The following is a 17,127-nucleotide window of genomic DNA, read 5'->3' on the forward strand; positions in this document are numbered from 1 at the left end:
GCCATGAGCAAGCGGGCTTTAGGAACAATTATTCGACCTCGGACCATATGGTAATCATGTATCATCTTGCCAGAAAATATTCTGCCCCGAGTCGGGGGGGCCTATGTGTCGCTTTCATAGACCTAAAGGCTGCCTTCGACAGTATCCCAAGAAACTGCCTATGGAAGAAATTAGAGAGATGGGGCATAGATAGAAGGCTGTTATGGCTTATAACCCAATTACACCACGGGTCGTCGGCTAGAGTGAGACTCACACCGGCGGGAAACCTATCCAACGAGGTCCCAATAAATAGAGGTGTGCGCCAAGGCTGCATTTTGGCCCCACTCCTCTTCAACTTGTTTATTAGCGATATGAAGCTCTTTCTGAATGAGTCTCAAGCCAACATTCATGCCCCCCGCCTAGCTGATTTTCGCTGCCCTTTGCTCCTATATGCCGACGATGCAGCGATCCTTTCCTACTCTAGAGTCGGTTTATGCAGAGCTCTAAAGATTTTTGCGGCTTATTGCAAACTCAACCATTTGACAATTAATTATGGGAAATCTAAAGTCCTGGTCTTCACCAGGTCTCGGAAAACTTACAGCTGGAAGTTAGATGGAGTCCAATTAGAACAGGTTTTCAAATTTAAATACCTGGGAGTCTTTTTTCACTACAATTTAAGCTGGAAGCCACAGATACAGTATTTACTAAACAAAGGGAAAACAATACTTTATACTCTACTCCAATTTTTTGCGGCCGACGGAGCCTCTCACATCCCTTCTGCATTGAAGGTATACCACGCAAAAGTGGTCTCCACCCTCTGTTATGCTGCCCCGCTTTGGGCCCCAGGGTCCAATTTAACATTGCTGGGGACATTGCAGAATCAGTTTCTCCGTCGCCTTCTGAAACTCCCCATGTGTGTGAGCAACGCAGCCATACGTCTGGAGTTAAGGATTGCATCATTGGAGACTGTCATCTGGAAGCGAGTCTTTGGCTATTGGCTGTCCAGCTGGCATAGGCTTCCCGACCATTATCTTTTTCAGTGCCTCTGGCAGGACGTGTTTGTCAATCTGTGGGTAGGAAAAATCCAAGCCAAACTTCTGAGCATCGGAATTTCCCCAGCGGACTCCTTAAAGATGAACTTAGGCTCAGCCAAAAGCCTTATTGAGCAAAGATTAGCAGACATTGAAAATCAACACAACCTCGCCAGTGGTGGGGGTGTCTGCTCCCCCAGGTATCACGGAATAACCCCACCACTTGGCCTTCCATCATACATGTCATCTCTTTCATCAGCACCACACCGACTCGCATTTATTCGTGCAAGGTTCAATGTCTTTCCATCGAACCTGCTGAGCCACAGATTTTCCAAGGGTTTGGTGTCTCCGCTATGCGTGTGTGACGGGAAAACTGTTGAATCTCTTCCAGATATAATGTTCAACTGTCCCCTACATAGCATAGCCAGGACTAAATTCCTGGGTCCTGCTTTACTGCGCTTGGTTGGCAGGCCTGTTGAGTTACACGCCGCACTGCTTTTGCTGGATACAGATCCTTCTGTAACTCTGCAGGTGGCGAGATTCCTGAATGTGGTTATCTCACACACAAAAACCACCAAAAAACAACAAAAACACCAAAACTAATCGGACTGTTATGATGAGAGTGCATGTCAGATCTCGTCTTCAGTTTTTCTTTTTCTGTGAACCGTCCCTTGGAGCTCTCCTGGCCCCAAGCTGTCATTTGGCTCTGCTCAAGGACCCACCCTTGCATCGTGGTGTTCACCTTCTGTTGTCGGATATATCGGTCTTTATGTCTCTGTGTTTTTATGTTTGTACATACTTTATGGGCTAATAGCCGTAAATAAATAAATAAATAAATAAATAAATAAATAAATAAAATAACGCCAAGACTGAAGGAATGGGAAGGCTACAAAGCTTATATCAGAGGGAAGAAAATATATTTCTCTGCCAACAAGGTCAAGATGCAAAAATTAAAAGAAAATAACCTAAAAAAAACTTTTAAAACATTATGGGGCAATATGGCAAATAACCCATCTAGGGTTACATATGAAAGAATACAACTAGAACTGGATAATATACTAGCTCAAAAAATTGAGTTCAGCTTATTATGTCTAAGACAAACATATTGGGAACAGGGAGAAAGACCGACAAAAATTCTAGCTAATCATCTAAAGCAGAAGAAAACGAACCAAATAATACCTTTAATAAGAAAGGGGGGGGGATCACAGCGACCTCATCAACAGATATAAATAACGATTTTTTTAAATTCTACAAAAAGCTATATGAAGGGCCAGAAAATATACCAGAGGATGAGGTGGAAAACTTTTTTCAGGATATTAAACTACCAACCATTGAAGAATATCACAAAGATATGCTATCAGCCCCCCTGATATTGAGAATGAAATAGAAACAATGGGTAATGGAAAATCACCTGGACCAGATGGTTTTCCTATAGAATAGTATAAAATATTCAAAAAATTATTAGTCCCCAGACTTCTAGAAGTTTATGAGGAAACAATATGAGTTTATGAGGTATAAAGGTGTCTATGCTGCAACATTTAATGAAGCTTTAATAATAATTATTACCAAAACCTAACCTATAATAATAATTATACCAAAACCTAACAAAGACCCCACTGAATGTGCAAATTACAGACCAATTTCATTAATGAATGTTGATGCAAAGATTCTGAATGCAATACTGGCTGAAAAATTACAAAAAGTCATCCAAGACTTGGTACTTAATAATCAAACAGGTTTTATAAAAACAAGACAAGCCACAGATAATGTAAGATTAACAATAGATTTGATAAATTTAAAGAGCAAGAGGAGTTTATGATAATGTCACTAGATGCAGAAAAGGCTTTTGATAGAATCTATAAAGAATTCATAGGGATCGTGTTATGTAAATTTGGCTTCCCTACAGAATACTGTAACTGGATTAAAATGATTTACAAAAATCCAACATCTCGGACTGTTACAAATGGTAGAATATCTAATGTGATTAATCTAAAACGAGGAACAAGACAAGGATGCCCTCTGTCTCCGTTACTATTTAATCTATGCCTGGAACCACTAACAAGAGTAATAATTCAAGATGAGCATATCAAGGAGGTAAAACACAACAAAGAAAATTACAAAATTGTATTATTTGCAGATGACATCCTTCTATTTATTACAAAACCAGAAGATACAATTCCAATAATTATGGAGAAAATAAAAACCTTTGGCTGAATATTGGGCTATTCCATAAATTGGACAAAATCAGAGATTTTGCCAATAGGGCATTGTATACAAATAGGCTACATTGTATAAAAACCATCAATTTTGGATGTGCAAAGACTTTATTAAATATTTGGGCATAATGATTTCATCAGATGTTAACCAAATCGTAAAATTACATTTGAATCAAATTATAAAAGAAATTTATTTTGATATTGAAAGGTGGGGACCTCCAAACCTTTCCCTTTGGGGAAAGGTTAATGTCCTTTAATTAATGTCCTTTAAGGACTATTGTTCCAAAGCTTTTATACATTCTTAGAGGATTACCAATATATATTCCCAACTTATATTTTCAAAAAATAAATCAAATATTTAGATTGTGCCTGTGGGGTACAAAGCCACCAAAATATCATTACATAAAATGCAACTTCCAACTAAGGAAGGTGGTTTTGGGCTCCCAAATCTGGAATTATATCACCAGGCCTACCTGCTGAGCAAGACAAATTGTTGGAGAGCAAGGCCGGCAAGATGGCGCCGAGGTAAGTCACGCTCTCCGGCGCTCACTTTTATTCTTTTAAAACCTTATCTTAATTGCCCTCCGGATGCCAATTTCTAACAAACGGAAAACATTTTAAAGACTCTGAGCACTTTTATAACTCCTGTTGGCTCTGCGAGCTTCAGCTTGTCCCAGCCTGCTCCCTCCCTCCTTATCAGCTGCCCGGTCAAGGTTGCCAGAGAGGAGAGAACGCTGCTGTCTGAACTGAGAGCAGAGAGAGAAGAGGTCTAAAGACAGGACTGTGAACGGTGTCTGGAGAAGGAGGGTAAGGAGAGACACGACTGTGAGCCCTGCTTTGAGACTGCCCATAGACACCCAGCTCTGCTGAACACAGAGAAAGATAAAGCTTGGAGATTCGGGGGTTAACTGAACTGACTGACCCCCGCCCAGCTGGGGGGCTGTGTGAACTAGCTGGGGACCGGGAAGAGGAAGTGCAGTAGCTGGAAAGACTCTTCATTTTAACAAACTGTTCTGAGGAGACCAGCATTTATACTCTCAGAGACTCCTGGTGAAGGCATCCTGAGTTTTTTTTTTACAGGAAGTTTTTAATCTACACAATAACTCTACAACAATGTATCGGATAGGTCCCTCTGGAGGTTTGGAAAACCGGCTTCAGCAAGATATCGCTCTGTGCCCTGCCTTATGTGGTAGGCCTCTGAAAGACTGCTTAGAAGGAATCAGTGAACCAGCCCACAGAAAGTTTCCCTTCTGGGGCTCTTGGATATCCTTCGTTCAGTATAGGGCGGTGGGAGATGGCCTCTAAAGACTAAGCTAGGGCCCGAAATACAAGGTTATCATAGCTGTACATGCGCTATAGCCAAACTCCACTATTATCCTTTTCCAACTGCACATAAATTGCCTAAATAAGGCAATTTTAACTTTAATGTAGCCGTTTTATTACTGCTGTCCCTTTGGCAGCATTGTTTTATTATTATATTCTGACTAGGTTGCAGCATCTGTGAAACAGCGCTGGTCGCATGATTGAGGTGAAAACTACAGGCTTAGGACAATCGCCAAGATCTAAAAGCAGAGAACTCAAAATAGAGAAATATACGGAGGCTGTTGATGAGCACATCAGGAAGCTGCTGCAGAGAGCAGGTGGGAATATAGATTGATATCCCCACTTGCCCCCCAATTTAAGGCAGTCGCACCTGGGGTAAACTGCCCTCTCTCTATATCAAGACAACTTTTACCATGGTTTTTACTAGAAGAACATATAAGGAGTTGGGTATACTGCCTGACTCGGCAATCAGCCCCCCGGGCCCTGGTAAAAGACAAAGCAAAATTACAAATTACTTTCCTAAGATGGAGGAGGGTAAGAGTCCACAAAAAGAGTTAATTCTTGATGAAGTAATACCCCCCTCTCTTACTGTTCTTGATTGGACGTCTCATTTTAAAGAGACATATCAAGGTACTGGAAATATTAACTCCCCATGCAGCCTAGCGCAAGAACTAGCTTTAGCCGAGGAACTTCAGGAGGGAAATACCTCTATTACTAAGGAACAGCTGCCCACGGAAGAAATTACATCAACCCATCAAAACCAGATATCTATTCCAAAATACTCTCAAACAGAATTGAGTGACGACGGCCCTTTGGATTATTCCTTAGCAATAAGTACTGATCTAGCCAACATAAAAAATTATCTAACAATAACAAATGGGCTACTGCTGACGTTAGTAGAAAATTTCATACCTCAATTAAAAGAGATAAAATTAAATGATATGCCCCAAGAACATAAAACAGTTGAGCTAGTGGGGACGAACAAACCAGTAATAAATAAGAATCTGCAAAGACATAACTCAAGGGTAAAAGTGAAGAAAAGTAAAAATATCAAAACAACAAGGAAAGCCAAGTATACCTGTAGTAATCGAAGCATACATTGGCAGAAATTGTTTAAACTTCTTCCCTCGGCCCCAAATAAATCGACCACATGCGGCAGCAAAAAGAAGGGTAAAAAGAGAGGAACAAAGATAGTTACACAGCAACCGGCTAAGGAGGACTCGCCAAGGCTGACTCCAGTAGCAAGTGAGAAGGTAGAAGTAACAGTTCAGTCCCTGGATAACCAACTATTTAACAAACCTGATGCTGTGGAAGTAGAGGCCTCTACCTATGAAGGCAATAAAACACTTAGCAAATCGAACAGCGGGGAAGAGGAAGCGTTCAGTAGAGATGATACCCCCCTTCAGGCCTGGCAAGCCTCCAGCCAGGAAAGAGATTGGAATCTGATCCTAAATCCCCAAAAATTGGTATTCACAAACTTCCCGAAGCCTAAGGGCTTCCTTACAGGGAAACAGCGAATAATGAACTTTGTATCTAGCCTAAACGACATATTGCCAGGAATGGTTAATTCTAATGATATCATCTCGGTGGAATATCTACATTATGATGGTCACTCAGTGAGAGCACTGACCACTTTTAGGGATCAGAACCTGGCCAAGTTTATTTTTAGGTCAAGACCTGCCTTTTTAAAAGCACGGATAACAATACTTAGGCTCTTTGAAAATAAGGCTCCTTTGAGCCCCCTTTTGAAAACTAAGCAGGCAAATTTTAGAAAGGGGAAACAAATCTCAAAATTCTGGCCTGACAAACAGAATCCGCAATGCCTTGTGAGCAAAGGTGAGGATTTCTTTACTATGGAAGAAAATATCCTAATTGACCAATTCTGGATGTTCCCACCATTAATACAAACTGACATCTTGGGAAGACTAGACAAGCTAAGAGATAAGCTGGCCGAGAGAGCTTCAGGCATCGAGGTTATTAAGGGGGACCAAAAAAAGACCACAACACGTAACCTTCAGATCAAAGCGGAGATCAACTTTCCATCAAGAGAGAACGTGCCACCCTTCAAGGAGAGCACTCCATCACCCCCTCGAAGGAGAAATATCCCTAAGGTGACCCTACCAGACGTATGGGACAAAATGAGATACCTAGATGAAACAGAATTGGGCCAAAATCAGGCCGCAACAGAATATCCACAGAAGGAATTTATGCATAATAAAGATCCGGTGTTCACAAATGTGAGCACTTTGCATTCACCTATTGAAATCATAGAGCGGCTGGATAGCCCGCCATACAAAGACGATAGGCGACCGATACATAAAGCGATAAACCCTAAAAGTACGTTAGCTAATAATTGACAAAGACTCGACCGTGATAAAGCCAATCTTAAATTTTTATCATGGAACATTGCTGGTTGGCTCAACAAGGCGACTGACCAATCATTTGTCAATTTTATTCAAGATCATGATATAGTCTTCCTGCAAGAGACATGGCTAACAGGGGATTTAGATGTAAATGGTTTTGCCTCATTTTCGCTCGCAGGTTCACCAAGCAACAAAGGGGGATGAGTTAAGGGTGGGTTAGGCATTCTAATATCCACAAGGCTGAGAGCATCTTTCGTCGAGCTAGAGCCTCTGAGCAGTGTGGCCATGGCATTATTAATGAAATGCAGATATTGCACACTTCTATTGATTAATATATATGCCCCTCCCCAAAGAGGCAAGCAGCTTATCAAAAATATCTGGCATAGGCTAGAATCATATGTCGATGAGCTAATGAATCAAACTCCTGCAGCGGCAGTGCTGCTGGCTGGGGATTTAAATGCCAGAATTGGCCAGTCAGATGAAGCGTTATATGCTCATTTCCATGATGTACCTCCCATTTCTGAAGAAGCCCTTTCTATTCCCCCAAGGCTCTCAAAAGACAAGGGCTGCAACTACGCAGGCCTATGCCTTCTACGTTTTTCCAACAATCTGGATCTGACTGTATTAAATGGTCGTGTCGACAGAGAACCCAGTGGGGAATTTACATTTATATCCAACATGGGAGCCTCCACTATCGATTACGTCCTGGTGTCATCTAACCTTTTGAGCAGAGCACGGGAATGTAAAGTGGTGGAGAGGGTTGACAGCGACCATCTACCGCTCTGTTTAATACTGAATGTAAGAAAAGATCTATTCTGCTCTGATAAACTTGTAGCCCCATGTTTCGAAAACATGGAGCTAAGATATTCACGTATTAAATGGTCCAGCAAATTGAGTGATGAAATATCGGAAAGACTTCACTCAGATACTTTTCTTGCTAGAAAGGAGAACCTCGTTAATTCCCCAACTCCTGAGGCTAGATTAGATATGTTCCGGGAACTGATTTCGTCTCTACAACCTTATCTGACCAACAAAAAAACGCCACGGCAATCTCTACACTTTAATAAATCCAAACCTTGGTTCGACCAAGAATGCATGGCTATGAAACGCCTCCTGCTGGATAAGTACAGGAACTATAGATTAGCGAACTTACCTTCGCTTCCATTAGACTGGTTTGAGTTAAAACGCAGTTATAAAGCTCTGATTAACAAGAAAAAGCTCCAGGCACAAAGGGAGGAATGGCAGTGCCTAGTGGAGGCCTCCCGAAGGAAAGATTCTGCCACGTTTTGGAAAACAATTGCAAAAAGCTGGAGAGACTCCCCGATCGAAATCGAATACTCTATACCCGCTGGAGCATGGGAGGCCTATTTCCTCTCATTATATTCATCAAATCAACTGGTCCCAGTTCTGCCTCCTGCTTCAAGTGAATTTGGCAAGGAATGGCCCCCTGTAACTACAGAAGAAATTACTGGCCTTATCCAATCCCTTAAATCAGGGAAAGCCCCGGGTGCTGACAATATCCCACCAGAAATTCTTAAGGCAAATGTTGAATGGTGGGCCCCTGTGCTAGCCGCCTTGTTCACTAGTATAAATCAAGCGGCTATTATCCCCGAGGACTGGGGTTTAGCCATCATCATTCCAATATTCAAGAAAGGAAGCAGAACTGAGCCAGCTAACTACAGACCAATCAGTCTATTAAGTATTATTAGCAAACTGTATGCTGCTCATTTATGTGATAAATTAGTGGAGTGGATGGAAAGAGAGCATATTCTATCAGAAGCTCAAGCTGGTTTTAGAGCAAAGCGTTCAACTATAGACCAGGCCCTTATCCTTCAACACCTGGCAGACAAATACGCTACAAACATAGATAAACGCTTATTACGCCTTATCCGTGGTCTATACGAAAACACCAGGGTGAGGGTAAGATGCGATCGGTGAGGCCATCTGACTAAAGAAATTCAAACGCACTATGGGGTTAAACAAGGATGTGTCCTCGCACCAATGCTATTTAATTTTTATATCAACTCTCTAGCAGTAAATATGGCGAAAGAAAATGCCCACCCTCCCAATCTGGCAGGTATGCCCCTCCCGGTGCTTCTGTATGCGGACGACGCAGTCCTACTCTCCTTTTCCTGCGTTGGCTTGAGGAAGCTTTTGAGATCACTTGCTGACTATTGTCAAGCGGAACAACTATCAATAAATTACAGCAAATCTAAAATTACGGTGTTTTCAAAAAAAAGAAGGAAACACAAATGGAGAATTAATGGTCAACCTATTGACCAGGTAGCATCTTTCAAATATCTTGGAATAACTTTTCAGGAAAGGGTCTCGTGGCACCAACAGATGAAAAACGCCATTGCCAACGCAGGAAGGGCCAATAAAGCCCTTACAAGATTTTTTCACGGGAAAGGGGGTAAATACGTTCCGGTGGCCTCCCAGGTTTTTGCTGCAAAAATACTCCCACAACTCACTTATGGATCCCAGGTTTGCAGTTTTAAAAATTTTGCGCCTATGGAGGCATTTCAAACAAAATTCTATCGGTGTTTATTGGGGATCCCCCCCTGTGTATCTAATATAGCTGTCCGCTTAGAAGTTGGACAACCACCCGTCAACGCGCGGTTGTGGATTCTAAAGATACACTACTGGTTAAAACTTATTTTTTCCCCGGCCGGTTTGGCTCCTTTAACACTCTTAGACACCTTTCATTCTACCTGGAAAGCTTCCCTGTTTGAAAAGATAAGAAGCTTGGGCTTCTCCCCGCAGATCTTGATAGCGGCAGGATATGAGAGAGCCAGAAGTCAAGTGCTTCAACGCATTAGGGACATAGAGCTGCAATGTCATATGGGCAAAATGGATAAATATGCCACAATTAGAGACTTTGGGAGAGGGTTCTCACCCGCAAATTATCTGGCTGATTTACAAATACCTAAGTACAGACACTCCTTTACCCTGGCCAGATTTAACATTTTGCCCTCTGCCCTGCTGCTAGGCAGATATGAGGGCAAACCATATGAGTCACGTGTTTGCCCATGTGGCTCATCGGAAGTGGAAACAAGTCTGCATGTATTGCTGCACTGTAGTTACTACGAGGATCTACGCCTGACCCTTATTGCCCCAGTTCTACAAAAGCTTAAAAATGAACCAGAACTCCAACGTATGAGAGCCTTGGTAGAAGATAAGGTTCCTGAAATTACGATCAATGTTGCCAAATTCTGTGTAGCCGCTATTAGGCGCAGGAAACAAGAGCTTTCCAATGCCAATATGCAGGCGAAGGCAAATACTTAATTTTATTTATGCTGTCTAATTTTAAATTGCTGTTATGGCCTAATCTGTATTGAAATTGTCCTTTGTTTTTTCCGGTGTTATGCTTTGCTGACTAGCTGTACGAGTGTCAGAGGTTCAGGAGCAGAAGAGCAGGGGAGAGAGCAAATAGAGGGCGGAGGAGAGGAATCGGAGGGGAGCGTAGGGGAATATGACAGTGGACCGAGAGATTCCATGAGCTTCTCCAGCGAATCTGAAGATTCCCAGGAGGGGGCGCCTATGGTAAGGGCGAGGCGAATCCCAGAGGGGACGATCCATAAACAAGGAACCAGAGGGGAGTCCCAAGGGAGTAGCGGAGCAGTAGGGCCAGTTCCCCCACCAGAGCACAGTGGGGGGGAAGAGTCACGTGAGTCAGGGCCAGCTTCTCCTCCATCGGGGAGTGGGGAGACGGAGGGAAGGCCAGGTCCAGCTAGCCTCCCCGAAAGGGGGAGCAGTGACACAAGTGTAACGGTAAGAAGGAAAGTGGGAGGCTGCGCGCGCGCGCCAAGTTCAAATGTGGAGGAGCGCGGGACAGCAGAAAACCCGGATTGGGAGCCAGGTCCTAAAGCCCGAAAGAGGGGGGGGGAGGAGTCGGGAGAATCAGCGTCAGAAGAATCTCGGAGGGCTGAGACTCCGACTAGCAGAAAGACCCAGAGAAAGAAGGAACAGAGGAAGAGGTGGAGTAAGGCTAGAATCTTAAGCTGGTGTCAGGGGGGAGGAGACTCAGATGGGACTTCTACGGTCTGACGGATAGATGTAGCGTTGCGCGCTGCGCGTCTAGAAATGAGACTGAACTTCAATAAAGACTTTTAAACTTGAGCAAGGAGCAGCGTTGGTCTTGTGTGAGCTGGGACCTTGGGCAGCGCTGACAACGAGTTAATCTGGTCTGTGACCGTTTAATAAAATTTGATTTTGGAGAGCAAGCAGGAATCCCAGTTGGGCTACTCTCAAATATAGTTTCATTGAATCTCTTGTGGGGTGGACCAATCTCAGCTACAACTATAAGAAATATCCCATTAATCTGGAGACTATTAAAGCACCCATAAAAATTTGGATGAACATATATAAAAATAATAAGGATGACCCTTACCAGCATGAGAAATTAACAATATCGGCCAACGCAAAACTAAAAATTGGAAATCAAGTACAGTGGTACCTCGGGTTACAGACGCTTCAGGTTACAGGCTCCGCTAACCCAGAAATAGTACTTCAGGTTAAGAACTTTGCTTCAGGATGAGAACAGAAATCATGTGGCGGCAGCGAGAGGCCCCATTAGCTAAAGTGGTACCACAGGTTAAGAACAGTTTCAGGTTAAGAACGGACCCCCAGAACAAATTAAGTTCCTAACCCAAGGTACCACTGTAATAATTTGGCAAAACTGGATGAAAAAGGTATTTTGACACTGAATCAATTAATTGATGAGAACTACAAATTTGTGGAATATAAGACTTTGCAGGTAAAGTATGGATTAACCAGTGAAATACACTGGCAATATATCCAATTGAAACATATGTTGGAAAAGCAGTTTGGCCCTGATGCTATAGCAGCATCGGAAACACCCACGCTGTTACAAGATTTAATCTCTGCAACAAAAACAAAAAATCCTACACTTGCCCTATATAAAACTTTACTTAACAGGAAGAAATACGATTTAGAATATGAAAGACAAAAATGGAGTAAAGAGCTAGGAGTACAGATAGCAAATGATATAATAATAGTAATAAATTTTATTTATACCCTGCCCTCCCTGGCCAGAGTCGGGCTCAGGGCAGCTAACATCAATAAAATTTCAGTAAATAATAAGGAAAAAAAGAAAGAAAAGGCTTCTGGTTGGCCGCGCGATTAATGGCGGACGGGAGCTCTTTCGGAAGAAAGAGCCCCAGCGTTTTGAAGATTGGGGCGACCGCGAGAGTGTTGCGGAGCCCCCAAAAAACCTCAGATCGGGCTTTCTGAGGACCTGGTGTTCTGGCAGGTACCCTTAGTGACTCCTCTGCTCCCCGGTAAGCTCTAATAAGAGCCCCGAGAGCGAGCGGGGTTGGAGACGCGGGTACTGTGGAATTTACTCACTTTCTTCATAGCGCAAAGCTCCAAGTCCGGCAATTGTGAGCGACCAATTTCTCCGACCAAATTATCAAGGATTGGACAATTGTGAGTAAAAAAGATTTTAATTTGGACAGTTAATTGGAACGAAAGGGATTTAAATTACGGAGGTCGATCCCTTTCCGCTGAAGTAAAAGTGAAAGCAGTTACCGCTGACCAAAGCCGTAACTTTAAAAGACCTGTCAAAACTTCCAAGGAAATATGTCAAACCCCTCTTTCTGCAGGGGGAAGGGGGGAGAATTTGATTGATTTGAGACCCTGCTTGAGATAGACTTGACAGTGGATTAGACTCTTTCTTTTTAGAAGCAGTTCTCCCGGCAGGGGAAGGCTAGACTCCATTATTATGTCACAAAGGGAGCAGTTACATTCAACTTTCGTTTTCCTCTTTGGGGATTACAAAGTAACTGCTGCTATCTGAGATTGTTAAAATAGCACACAGAGTTTCTTTTACCCTCCTTGAACTGGATATAAGTGTTTGAACTAATTTTGTGGTTCCAATAAAATAAAATAAAATAAAATAAAATAAAATAAAATAAAATAAAATAAAATAAAATAAAATGGAAAGAGAATAAGACTTTGAAAGAGGGAAGCTGTTGGGCTGCCTGCTGCTGCCTGCGCACTAAAAATCTGGTGGACTCTGACTGGGTGAGCTGACCTTGGAACTTTGGAATAGCTATGGCTAATGGGGTAGATAAGTCTGAGAAAAGTAAAAGTAAAGATAGAAGACCTTCTAAAGCACCAACTTTTGAAGAGTCGGTGATGCAAATGTTAACAGACATAAGAGCAGGTGTGAGAGGAACTCAGCAGACTGTACAGGAGTTGAAACAAGAATTTGTAGATGTGGAAAAAGGCATTCAAGAGGTCAGGGAGGAAGTTGCTGCCCACGAAACAAGACTGAGGGAATTGGAAACAGTGAGAGTGCTTGACGTGGAGAAGATTCAGCAGGATGCGCTCAATGCAATTGCTTTTTTACAGATGAAGGAACGGGAGAATCAACTGAGAGTAAGAGGCGCACCCCAATTGGAACAAGATAATCTTAAGGATTGACATTGGGTCTACATTACAAAAAAAGCTTGAAGATTAAAGATAAGCCAATTGTTTTGTTTAAGGAGATTCCAAAGCATTTTTTGAACCTAAGGAATAACTACGCAGACTTGGCTGGAACTCTGAGAAGGAAGAACATCTTTTTTAGGTGGGAATTTCCAGAAGGCCTCTCCTTTAAATTTCAAGGAAGGAAACAAAGAATTAGGACCGTCGAAGAAAAAACAGGGTTCCTGGAAAAAAATGCCAAGGATCTGGGATTGGAAAGTGAGCAGACGCCAGGGGCAGGCGCAGGAGCTCCTGAATAGTTTAAGATGGTATTGAGAATATATTCATGGAATGTTAATGGTTTGAACTCACGACCAAAAAGGAACCAAGTATACCATGTGTTAGCAAAACAGAATTTGGACATAATTTGTTTGCAAGAAACTCATGTTACTAGATTACACAGAAAAGTCCTTCAGAATAAGAGACTTGGTCAAGAATTCATTTCATCTGACAAAGTGAAGAAAAGAGGAGTGGTCGTTTACGTGAAAGAAAAATGGAATCCCAAAATGATGTTCAAAGATGAGGGAAGATATATTGCAGTAGAAATCAATGCACAAGGCAAAAAATATTTGCTGTTGGGAATTTATGCACCAAATGATGGCAAAGCAGATTTTTTTAAGAACTTGGAAACAAGACTTCTGGACTATTTGGATTATCAATTGATTTTGATGGGGGACCTGAATGGAGTTGCATCAACGCTTATGGATAAAACACAGACACAGAAAGTAATGAATGCTGGCAGATTACCAAAGGTTTTTGTTGAAATGGTGGACAAATTTGACCTGTCAGACATATGGAGAGTGAAAAATCCAACTGAAAAAGACTTCACATTCTATTCAGATACAAATCTGGGTGCTTCTTGCCCCCATCTTTGGACAGTGTCCTTCTGGCCCCATTAAGACTTCCTCTAAGTCATTTCTAAAAAGATTAAACAACGGGGGGGGGGGCAGAATACAATCCTATCTGACCCCTCTTAACATTGTGGTTTTGTTAGAGAGTTGCCCCAGCAACCTACATGTTCCTATCACTATATAAGGCTTTTATAAGGTATAGGAGTCTCTTGTCCTCCATCACTGAATACAACTTTGACCATAATTTGGATCTAGGGATGGAGTCAAAGGCAGATTTTAGGTCCATAAAGGCCATATATAAATGGCCTTGGAGTGGTCCTAGTATATTTCTCTGCTAGGTGTGACAGCACAAGACAGTGGTCAGATGTTGAGTACTTCGTACGGAAAGCAGCCTTGGCTTCAGAGGTTATGTTATTATCCTCAAGAAATGTTGCCAATTTAAAGCAAAGGAAATGGGCATATAATTTCCCCATTATGGAAAGCAAACTAATTGGCCTATAGTTGCCAAGATCTATAGGTTGTCCTTTCTTGTAAACTGGGACCACAATTGTATACTTCCAGCTAACTGGGATTTTACCTGAGTTATTAACCTCTGTGAAAAGAGAATGTGCAAACTGCTGTATTTTAAAAATAATAATAAAAGGATAAAGGACCAACCTGATGCAACTTTGGCGAACAGTCTCTCTTGCTTTCTGATAGCTCGCATTGTTGACAATAGTTTGAAATGCCTGGATTGGATCAATGACCTGTCCCCATACTTTAGACCCAAGCTTATCCAGGATCACCATGAAACAGTGGAGCGCAGGCCAGAAAGGATTGATGCTTTCATCTAAAAAAACAGCAACAAACAAATCAAAACATGCTTAGATGGGAAATAGCACTTTGAGGACAATAAAAACATGTAAATTTAAAAACAGTAAAGAAAAACTTGTTGGGTACAAGAGAAAAAATGTAAAAATCCAGTATCAGGCAACACCTTTTATCCAGACCAACCAAAACTTCCAAAAAATAAGTGAACAAGTTCTTTGGAAGGCTCCATCAGGTTGAATTTCAAGCGAGGATCATTCCACGCCAAATCACAAATCACCTGATTTTAATATTTGACCGTGCTCTCACGACTCAAAACTTCAGTTTTCTTCAGTTTTTTTAATGTGTCATGGTACTGCCGGAGAATGCCAGGGAGGAGCAGGAACAGGCAGAGGGAGGTGGGCAGGAAGTGGCGATTGAGTGATCAGAGTGATCTGATCTCTGAGTGATCAGAGGTATTTATTGTGAAGAGCATTCACAAGCCATCACCACTATGAGATAACCTCAAAAAAAAAATTTAAAGATTTTTTGGTCCAAAATTGGGCACAGGAGAATTTTTTGAAAATTTCAATTTTTGTGCAATTTAGGCTAATGCAATTTCTGTGTCAGTTTAGAAAAAACCTCCTGTTTCGCTTATTTTTCAACCGATTGGGCTTATTTTGGTATCAAAATAAAGCTAATTGTGGTCTCTTTCAAAATAAGGTATAAAAATGGTATTAGGTGCCACAGAAAAAGGTCACCAACCATTCAAAGTGAATTTTTGTCATTTTATTCCCGGTATGTTCAATAAGCCATAGCGTACAAACCACAACTAACACGTGTATCATACTTTTGTTGTAGAATGGGCTAACCATGTACTTATTATGCTGTAAAAATAAGGAGGGTGTTTTTTGTGGTTATAAAATAAATTGATTTTGAAGGGTTTTTTTTTTACAAAAAAATATATTACTTTTTTGGACAGGTTTAAGGTCTCTTTGAGCCTGAAATAACTCACACATTCGTGAGAATAGTTAAAATTGTACCCTCTGATGTTACAATGTCATCTGATGTATTTAAAAAAATAAGTTTTATTGATTATTTAATAAAAACAAAATATGTCTCAGAGCCCTTGTTCATTTTATTGTGTAAAACACTTTTGCAATGATATGGTCAAAGCTGTTTTGTTTCCCATACATGTAATATGGTCAATGATGCTGTTTTTTTAAAATAAATTTTATTGGATTTTACAATTTTATATTCAACCAAATAACACAATAACTCAGAGAAGCTATGAACTATGCCGAGCAGGGCACCCAAGATGAACAGGTCATAGTGGACAGGTTTGACCAAACGTGATCCACCTGGAGCAGGAACCGGCAAGCCACTCCAGTATCCCTGCCAAGAAAACTCCATGGACAAAGACAACAGGCATATAAAAGCTATGATGCTGGAAGATGAGCCCCTCATGTCGGAAGGTGTCCAACATGCTACTGAGGAAGAGCGGAGGGCAAGTACAAGTAGATCCAGAGCTGATGAAGCGGCTGGGCCAAAGCCGAAAGGACGCTCAGTTGCGGATATGCCTGGAAGCGAAAGGAAAGTCCAATGCTGTAAAGAAAAATATTGCATAGAAACCTGGAAGGTAAGAACCATGAACCTGGGTAAGTTGGATGTGGTCAAAAATGAAATGGCAAGAATAAATATTGACATCCTGGGCATCAGTGAACTAAAATGGACGGGAATGGGCGAATTCAGTTCGGATGACCATCATATCTACTACTGTGGGCAAGAATCCCGTAAAAGAAATGGAGTGGCCCTCATAGTCAACAAAAGAGTGGCAAAAGCTGTACTGGGATGCAATCTCAAAAATGATAGAATGATCTCGATACGAATCCAAGGCAGACCTTTTAACATCACAGTAATCCAAGTTTATGCACCAACTACTGGTGCTGAAGAAACTGAAATTGAGCAATTCTATGAAGACTTACAACACCTTATAGAAGTGACACCAAAGAAGGATGTTCTTCTCATTATAGGGGATTGGAATGCTAAAGTAGGGAATCAAGAGATAAAAGGAACAACTGGCAAGTTT

General features: G+C 41.7%; 1 protein-coding gene across 1 annotated transcript in view; it reads right to left on the reverse strand.

Annotated features, from left to right (window-relative positions):
• The window catches only part of LOC128406010 (probable helicase senataxin), a 183,090-nt gene that overhangs the window by 143,175 nt on the left and 22,788 nt on the right, over nt 1-17,127 (reverse strand). Inside the window, 1 exon segment of the mRNA XM_053373059.1 lies at nt 14,910-15,081. Coding sequence (XP_053229034.1) covers nt 14,910-15,081 — 172 coding nt within the window.

This window comes from Podarcis raffonei, chromosome W, assembly GCF_027172205.1.
Source record: "Podarcis raffonei isolate rPodRaf1 chromosome W, rPodRaf1.pri, whole genome shotgun sequence".
Lineage (NCBI taxonomy): Eukaryota > Metazoa > Chordata > Lepidosauria > Squamata > Lacertidae > Podarcis > Podarcis raffonei.